This window comes from Leuresthes tenuis, unplaced genomic scaffold (genome assembly GCF_036924035.1).
Source record: "Leuresthes tenuis unplaced genomic scaffold, fLeuTen1.0.hap1 SCAF_21, whole genome shotgun sequence".
NCBI lineage: Eukaryota > Metazoa > Chordata > Actinopteri > Atheriniformes > Atherinopsidae > Leuresthes > Leuresthes tenuis.
The window spans coordinates 10,891,486-10,901,555 of NW_027325375.1; the positions used below are offsets into that span (position 1 = coordinate 10,891,486).

The 10,070-nt window shown below is 38.9% G+C and overlaps 1 protein-coding gene across 1 annotated transcript; it reads left to right on the plus strand.

The window, feature by feature from the left end:
• Nucleotides 1-2,729: 2,729 nt before the first annotated feature.
• pou4f4 (POU class 4 homeobox 4) lies at nucleotides 2,730-6,918 on the plus strand. The gene is made up of 2 exons (XM_072374757.1): nucleotides 2,730-3,068; nucleotides 4,217-6,918. Exons 1-2 carry the CDS (start codon nucleotides 2,949-2,951, stop codon nucleotides 5,144-5,146), a joined length of 1,050 nt encoding a protein of 349 aa, XP_072230858.1. The 5' UTR covers nucleotides 2,730-2,948; the 3' UTR covers nucleotides 5,147-6,918.
• Nucleotides 6,919-10,070: the final 3,152 nt, after the last annotated feature.

Consider the following 10,070-nt stretch of genomic DNA (forward strand, 5'->3'; position numbering starts at 1 on the left):
GTCAAACGCATGCAAATGTTTGCATGTTAAAAACAAGACAGTTGCTTTGCAGTAGAAAGTAGCACAAATGTGTTAAAACCATGGCTATGAATCACAATGTGCAGACTGGAAGAGACACAACCTGAAAATGTTCTGCTTCATGAAGAGCCCTATAAATTCCCAGCCACTCATTTATAAAAAAACAAAACAAAAAAAGCTTGACTTAAAAACTGACTTACACCTACATCGGAGGGCAATATGGGATTTAGTATCTTGCTCATAAACCCAATAGCATGTGCTCTGAGGAAGCTGTACACTGAATCACTCACCTTCCATTGGGAGATGACTATTCTGCCTCCTGATCCTTACTTGTCCCTTTCAATGTACAAGATTGGTTTAGTTATCATGACAAAACCTGAGGTTAGTTAATAAACTCAAGATGGAATCTCCTTTCAAGCTTCTTACAAAATTACTAACAAAAAAAGTATTATGAATAAATAAACTTCAATGTCAGAAACAGAAACTAATGCCATGGTGGAATTTAAGGAATGAATTCAGTAGCCTTACAGCCTGAGGGAAGACAGTGCTCTGAAGTTCTCTGGTACAGCAGCAGATACCTGTGTAGTTTGCCAGATGGCAGCGGAGTAAGTGGGCTGTAGCTGGGGTGGATTTTGTCTTTTAGTGTCCTTTGGGCTCTGCACAGACATCTCACCGCTGTATCTGGTGTTTGGTTCAAGAGCAGCGGTGTATTCAGTCTTAATTACCTGCTACAGAGTGTTCTTGTCTTGGGCCATGCACTTCCCATTTGTGATGTTTTCCAATTAAGATGTGAGAATACCTCACTGGCATTTGTATTTCTGGAATGAAGACTCTTTGAGCAGTAAAGTAAACAATGACATGAGTTATTGTATTCATCATACCAGATTCTGAAGCAAAAATACCTAAATGTAACTTTACCACTGCAGGGTCTCCCTAAAATGAGGCAGAACATTACATCTATGAATTAACAGCAATATGTTAATATTAGATAGTATCACCTTTATCTTATGAGGCCGCCCCTCACTCATTCAGTTCAGGTCAGGTTTGACACAGAAATAACTAAATAAGCACTTTGAATTGTCTTGTGTACGAATTATGCTCTACAAATAAACTTGCGTTGTCTTGCCTCCATGAAATGACTTAGCTTTTAAAGTCGACTTTCATTAGTATGGGGCAAAGTGGTTTAATGGTCTAAAGTTAATCATTCTGCGCACATTCACTCTTACAATGAAAACATGCTGGAGATTTTTATGAGTCAGATCAGGGAATTGTGCCCTTTACTTTTTAGAAGTTATATATATATATATATATATATATAAAATTCATTTTCCATGGGCTACTTTTCAACTTTCAATCATTCTGTTAGATTGAGACATATCATTAACTAAAGATCATTGTCAGTGCAATTTCGCTTATTTCTAAGCAAATAATTAAAACAAGTTTGTTTGTTTTCATATTTATCATTGTTATTGCACATGTGACATTAGCAGTGGAGCATATACAAAAAGTGGTGCCACCAACCCCTCTGCATCCCCTTTTTCTCATCCCACTGGGTGATTATCGCAATAATTATTCCATCGCAGTGCTCGCCCCAATCCGCCGGAAACCCCCTGTTTGATTGACAAGCGATGCCTCGCTGACCCCACGCGGTTCATGTGTAAATATTTCATCCTCTTTTTCTTGTGCTCTTTAGTTCCCATTCAGGCCTGTTTATTTTTTAATTGAGAGAAGTATGTGTGTTTAGGAAAGGGACGTCCGTTCTACAGCCACAAAGTAAATGAACCATGATTAATTTATGTATTAATTGCTAAGACAGTGAATTGGTTAAAGTGAAGGAATTCCTGCACATCTGCCATCAATTAACAAATCTGAGCTGATACTCTCAATCACTCTGTTTCAACCAAATGATCACTCATAGTAAATTATTACCAAATCCCCAATCGATTGATTGCTTTTCTGTCATGTTTGCAGCTTGTGCTAATCGGTCCTCATTCATGAAAATGAAAAGCTGAAGACTAAGTGCCCTCTTTTTCTCTTTTACCTGTAAGCAGGCAAAAGAGAAAAATATTAATTTTAGAGCGACGATGTTTATGGTACAGTTATACAGAAGCTCGTCTATGTTCTGCTGTTGCATTTTTAAAGCCCTCTAAAACACCGTTAAAGATTTGTGTTATCGTTTTAGCATGAAACCCTGTCAGAAGCTCAGGAATAAAAAGAAAAGACTAAGCGTTACATTCAAATATGTTATTGGATGATTGAAAAAAGTTGCTTGGTTTTCCATTTGAGCTTCTGGTTGATATTTGAATAGGGCTTAATTTTTCGTTGTTTACTTAGAAATGTGTGTTAAGGGAAAAAAATAAATTTGCACAGCACTATTATATAACTTAAACTGCTCTCAATGCCTCTCTCCTCTTGTTGGAACTCGCGTCAGTAAAATCATATTTTTTGAGCAGATATTGATTTTCAAATATTTTAAGAAACATTAAGAGTGCAACCACAAAGCATCCTTTTCTCGATGCATTTTTTTACAGCCAGCCAGCGTCCATACGCTTGGGGGAGTGGCTGTAGCCCCTTTAACTCCACATGATTGGTGGAGTCATACAGCGGAGGGAGCGAAGATCGTCCAATGAGGAGTTGTCCTTGAGGCAGCAGTCCAATATAGGCGCCGGAGGCAAGCAGCATTTTTATTATAGAAGTCATTTACGGGCGAAAAAGAGACCGAAGATCCACAGGAGTCCCGGGAAACTTCTCTTTACGTTTTTCTGATTTTTAAGCAAACCTCACTGCATCTGCGACCACGACTGACGTTTCATCCAAGCTATCTGCGTGCGGCAGATTCGTTTCCTCTCTGAGGCGTTTCTTTTTAGAAAACTACCAAAACGGAGCCGAACGAGGAAGACGGACAACGACCTTCCCTCACTTCTGCAATCATGATGTCGATGAACAGCAAGCAGCCTTTCAGTATGCACCCCATCCTCCACGAACCCAAATATACCCCTCTGCACTCCAGCTCGGAGGCCATCCGCAGAGCCTGCCTACCCACGCCGTCGGTGAGTCCAAGATTTACTTCGCTCCTCACTTCCTGCAGCTCTTCTCAGTTAACACAAATCTTACAAAAACACAGATCCATGGGAATTAGAAGACAAAATTACAGACGTCTGACTAAACAGATATCTGATTGGTCAACATGAAAGTTTTAGTGGTAATCTTTAAATTATGAGATGAGGTGTTTGAAATAATGCGCAATGTCGCAGAGGAGCCCCGCAGTTTATTACCAAACTTAAAGGTTTCAGATTAATTTATACAATAAACGTCTACCTTACTTGTAATAACAGCATCACATTTTGTGAGTAAAATCTCCTTATACAAGCTTGAAAATCTGAGCAACAATGGGAACTGTACATGAATATAAAAACTAGTGAAAAATGAATAGAATGAACACCAAACAGGACAGATCAAACCAAAGAGCACTTAGAAGGCTGCGCGAAAATAAAATAAACTTATTACCAGTTGCAAAAAGGTGGTGGGCATGGGCACATGTATCTGACACCAAAATCCTGCATTCAGTCAAGTTTATGGGATCCTGCTAAAAGTATAGGAAAATAAAGGATAAATGTGGCAGGATGGTATTTCTCTGAGCGCATGTTATCTCATGTTGTCCCGTTCGTATTCAAACTCATATCCGTCTCATTTCATTGTTCGCAGAAATTATTCAGGAGATGGTGAATATTAATTTTGAATGAATAATCCTTCGACGCCGATGCACTTTGTTGGCGTTGGGCAGAAATAATGTCCATGCTGGATTAGATTGAATTGTTTGAGAGCTGAGAAACCGATTCAGTTCATTTCACTTTTGCGCACAAAAAAATCAACCTACTCCTTGTGCGCTGACGAAAAAAAAAGGTTCATGATGATAATGATAAATCGAAATCGAGAATGAAAAAGTTTAATTATGTCTTTAAGAATATAAAAAAGTTTGATTTTACAACCATTTTTACCATACTTTTTAAAATATGTATTTATCTAAAGCTTTTAAGCATTAAATAATTTCAACATAATAGTACATAATAAAGTAACTGATGGGTGGAAGATATCAAAATAACAGCTAAATCAGCTGAGGTGGTGGTTTCATTAAATTCAGTGAGGTTTTTTTGTTGGTTTTCTACCTCTCACTGGCCTGTCTCTGCTTCTCTCGTAGCTTCAGGGCAACATCTTCGCCGGTTTTGATGAGACGTTGCTGCAGAGAGCTGAGGCCCTGGCTGCTGTGGACATTGTGGCCCAGAAGAGCCACCCTTTCAAGCCAGACGCGACCTACCACACCATGACCACAATGACCAGTATGACCTGCACACCGACTTCGTCCTCCGCGCACTTGCACCACCCATCGGTGCTCACCTCCCACCACCACCCAGGGCACCACCAGCCAGCACAGGGCTTGGAAGGTGACTTGCTGGATCACCTCACACCGGGCATTTCTCTGGGAGGCATGCCCGGCTCTGATGTCTGCTCCACGGCCTCGCACACAGCTCACGCCGCCCACATGTCTGCCATCAACCACATGCAGCACCACCACCACCACCCACAGTCCATGAACATGCACCCACACGGGCTGGGCTCCCACAGTTCCCTTGGGACCGCCGGCGGTGATGCGGAGCCCGATCCTCGCGAGCTGGAGTCGTTTGCTGAAAGGTTCAAACAAAGACGGATCAAACTTGGAGTGACTCAGGCTGATGTAGGAGCGGCCCTGGCTAACCTCAAGATCCCCGGGGTCGGTTGTCTGAGCCAGAGCACCATCTGCAGGTTCGAGTCGCTGACACTGTCGCACAATAACATGGTGGCACTGAAGCCGATCTTGGAGGCCTGGCTGGAGGAGGCGGAGCGCGCACAGAGGGAGAAGATGTCCAAACCGGAGATCTTTAACGGGGGCGACAAAAAGAGGAAACGCACGTCTATCGCCGCCCCAGAGAAACGGTCTCTGGAGGCTTATTTCGCCGTCCAGCCGAGGCCCTCGTCGGAGAAGATCGCCGCAATTGCTGAGAAACTTGACCTGAAAAAGAACGTGGTCCGGGTTTGGTTTTGCAATCAGAGGCAAAAGCAGAAACGAATGAAGTTCTCTGCAACTCACTAAGACTGGCGAACCTGCGGCTCTCTGTCTCGTTTACAAAAAGACAAATTAGAGACAAGCTGGTGCTGCTGGTGCTGCTCACTGTCAGAAAAACAAGGTACTCCGTTGTGCCTTTTGGAATGGGACAGAGCCTGTGTGACACACAGCCAAGGCCACGTAGGCGCACTTAAAATACCTAAAAAGTCTTAAAGCTCTCTCATTGAGTCTAATACTAAGGTACAATTGTTTTGTTCATCTGATGAAAGATAAGCTATTTTGAAACTCATTTTGAAAAATCAAATGTTCTGAGTAAAAAAAAAAAGGAATAAATGTAATTTGATATTCGTAAAGATGGAGCAGCGTTCACAGCAGTGTTTTTGCATCAGTGCCTGAACTCCATTTGTGGAGACGGTTCCACAAAAAGCATTCAGCAATGCTTTGCTTCTGAAGCAAATGCAAAGAAATAACGTTGTTCATTGAGGTGTTTCTGTGGTATTTTAGAGACACTGATAGGTTTGGATTCGAGGCACCTCGTGACTTTTCTCTGCTTAGTTCAAACATGAACTAATGCAGTCACAAACGGATACAACGGTGTACCTTATTTTATTCTGACAGTGGACTCGGAGCACTTGGACTGGAAGAATAAAAAAGACTGCAACCCTGTCCGAAAACTCGAGATTCTCAAATCAGTATGCTTTTCCGCAGCACAGGCAGGTGCTCTCTGAAATAAGGGAGAAAGTGATGACCAATGGGGCAGAAGAAAGGAGGATCAATGCTCCGCTCTGTTCATTCATATGGCAATTATTGTACAAAAAAAGAATAATTATGATGGGACCGGAGGAATAATAATTATTATTCTCTCTACCCGTAAAAGCTTTTTTTTTTTTATATCTATCAATGTACATATTTGTGAATATATTGCACCTCCGTGTGTGGAAACGCTCATTGACATGTATTGAATTTTCGCTGTCTCTTCTCCCAGGTCTTTGTTTCTTCAGTACTTTTGGGAAACAGATTAGACTAAGCGAGTGGAAAAAAAGAAGAAATAAAGAAAAAAACTCGTTCTGTGGCTAATTTATGAGGCACAATATCTGTAATCCATTGCATGGTTTACTCCTATGTGAAAGGGGGTGTTTTCTGTGCGTTCATGGCTCCAAAATATCAAAACAACCCCCTCAAAGTGAATGCATTGCAAGAAGAGGATAAACACAAACACAAAACACGCACGAATATACACATTCACACGGTATAGCTGTGTGTCTACCTCATTACGCAAGTGTTGGCACGCTCATAGTGATATAAAACTCACGCTCGTTAAAAAAAGAGGAGTAGGATAATGTTTTGGTTTGTTTTTAATGTGCTCTTTAGTTCTGTTCCTCTGCCACTGGGTTAATGGTGAATTAGGCCTATAGGAGACTCACTGATGTGTAAACCTGTTGTATGTTCAAATTCACTGCAATGATGCTTTGACAATCAAATTATTGGTAGTATTGTTATTATTCATAAGTCATTGATCTCCCCTCTTTGTGTCCTCATGAAATCGAATAATTTTGACTCGTATTGTTATGATGACTGATCACTGACACCTTTGTGGAGCGCACTTTGTAGATATTCTGATAAAGGGAGATAGTCGGCCTTATTTATACATATTTTTCAACACTTCTGAGAAAATTTTAGCATTATTTTTCATTTGTTCCTTTATTTATTTGAACTTAATTTATTTTGGAGAAGAAAAATGACATATTTCATTTGTGAAAGTGTGCTTTAAATGTGTCTGTACGCGACAGAAGCTGAAATAAACTGTGCACGTTTTACTTGATCTTCTGAAAGCCTTTCTTTGATCCTCAACAATAGACTGAGTAGGGTTTTTTGCATCTTCTAAGAAGGAAAAATGTATATTTTCAATCTAATCTAACGTTACTTCACTTGAAAAACTCACCTTTTCATCGCCTCCTGTCAGAGGCAGATATGTCTTGTGTGTGCTGACAGAGGTGTTAATCTTTTTTTTTTCCCCTTAGTTAGATTTAATGGATCGTAGAAACATAAGCTTCGAGTAGCAGCCTGTCTGTGTTTCTGTTTCTTGGTTACAGTCTGTGTTTGCGCACAGTGGAGAGCAGCTGCTGCTCTGAAACAGGAGAAGCCTGGAGGTGAAGGAGGTCCGTCTAAAAGCTGCTTCCCAGCGGTGATGAATAGGATTTGATACTTGAGTGACTAATATTGATCAACTTTGCCGGGTATGAAGACTACACGACTCTATCACGTACTGATGCGTTTACTTCCACCAAAAGTATTTTCTGGGAGACAGAAACGCACTGACGCCCAGGGGGCGTCACATCATCTTTGTTAGAGATTAATATAAAAAACAAAAACAACAAAAAAATCAACAACAATAAAAAACAACAAAGAAATTGAAAGAATGGCGTTTCATATTCACGTGATCCCGCCAAGTTATCTATTCACGGCAATGCCGCAGTGACTTATACCGACCGGATGGCTTAATTCAAGAAGTTTGACTAAGTTAATAAGCTCGGAGAAAACATTGGAATACCACGAATTAGACGAGAGAGACACAGAATAATCATAAACTTTTTTTTTTACTGCAATTAAATATTTTGAGGGATTTCAAAAAAAGCTCAGAGTCATAACTACTGGAATCAACACCAGAGATTCTTAAAAAATTAATTACCTATGACTTTATCGTCTCTATTACAGTGTCCCACATCACACCCGTACAAATATTGTAACTGAACTGTAATCTAATGAAAGTTGGAATAAAACTGCAGCTTTTAGAAAATTATACCTAATTTTCTCTGCATGCTCATCAAATAAAAAAAACTTCCCGGAAATATTTGTGTAATAAACAAAAGAAGCGTGTATCTCCCCTTCATACACATCAGCGTTGCACTATGTTGCTAATCTATTACTTGCCCACCAACAGTTTAGCTTAGTTGGCATTTCTGTCAATAGATTAACTCGTTAAGGTTACCAACAGTTAGGATATGAGTAGAATTGGTTAATATGATGATCTGCAATATTTTATTCAGTATGCACCACTGCAAAGCAGACTGGAAACACCCCAGTGCCCATCAATATGATTAAATTAGTTCTTTACAGAATTTTCAGGAATGCTTTGAGTGAAATATCAAACTGACCAAACACAACTTAAACCAGCACAGAAATGGTCAGAACTTCATTTGCATGCTGAATCAAGCAGTAAAAGGAAACAATATAAAGTACACATTGTGTAAAAAAGTCTAAATGATAAATTCACCAAGAAAAGAAAAGCATAAAAGGTTGAGTAAACTTCAGTCCTCACAATAGAACCTGCACTTTTTGCAGAAGAACTGCAACCTGCAAAAGCTGCAGATAATCTGACAGGATTGAAACCCAAATTGTTACATGAGATAACAAGAAGACTGTATATATTATTGAATGTATATATATGGTATTGTCAATATATAGGTAAAAATCAACATATTTTGATCATAAAGTCAATTCATGATTATTGTGAAATTATGTTATTATTACATATGATCACATGTTCTTAATACATATACAGACACGTAAATTCTTATAAAAACATAATATTCTCTGATCCACTTCTTGGCTCAGCAGGTGGTTTGGGTCCATCAAAGCATTATTAATGAATAATAAATATCAACTGTTATGATACTATTGATTTTTGAGTGTGTTTGTTAAGAAGCTGCATTTATCTGTTGTACAACAGCAGCTCAGGCCCTGATCCCTTCGGAGCAACCCAATACAGGCCTTTTAAGGAGAAGGATCTTAAACTGGGAGCCGGTGACAGCTGGGAACCGACAGCACAGGGCACATGTGTAACCAACAAAAACAGATGATAGCTCTGGTCAACAATTTCAGTTAAAAGTGACTTTTAAACGTAAGCATCCAAAGAACAGCACAACAAGAATTTTATCACTCAGCGATTTAATGGAGTTCTCCACTTTCAGGTGTTAGAGTTTTGTTAAGTCTGCAAAGAAACAAGGATTTCTCACATTTTCATTTCTATCCATTTAAATAATCACATTTATTCAACAGAATGTTTGTACCTTCAAAGCCCTTTATATGGAATTAAGAATAAACTGTACTGATGTAACAAAGAACCTGGAAAAAACAGTTCTCCAAGAAAAAGTGAAAAGGAGATAAAATCAAGAGATTAAAAAAAATAATACATTACGTCGTTGGCAGAAGAAAAATGCACTCTGTAGTGGTATATAATGTCCCCACTTAATAGACATGCCTTTGATTAATATTTCAAACAACAATTTTATTATATACACACTTTTGATTTGATGTCAAAAGAGTTTCACCTCATTTTTACAAACGATTCTTATAATTTAAGTTTTAAAGAAAAGGGAAAAAAAATCCAACTTTAAATGGGGCATTTGTCAATATTTGTAGATATCTTTTTGTCTACCAAACAGTGGCTGGCTGGCATGTTGGTCTATAACAAAGAATGTAGTACATGGCTTCATCAAAGTTTAATGCTTGAGCGGCTCTCCAGTTGAAGCCCATAAATTATATATAATTGACCGTGTAATCAATGTGAACAGTGTATCAAGTTTTCCCGACACAAAGTGAAGGAATGCAAATAAACACATAGTAAAAAATTACAGAGAAGAGCAAAATATTCTTCTATATTCACAATGAATTGTGGAATGAAACTGTTTCAGGTAACTTAATCTTATCTATTCATTTCTTAAATATTTTCTGAAATGTAGCTATTGTAGCTTTTCATTTTGGTTCAGTCTTTAGAACCTTCCTGATGACAAACTTCCATGTCACTCATTTTTAACAAGTCAAATATTGAAAATACCTTAAACCCTTTTGACAGTGCAATAAGGTTTTCTTTAATATCCCCTGTACTGTTTTACTGGACAGAAATGTATAGATTACTGCATAATTTAGTGGAAATCTGCAGTGATTTTTA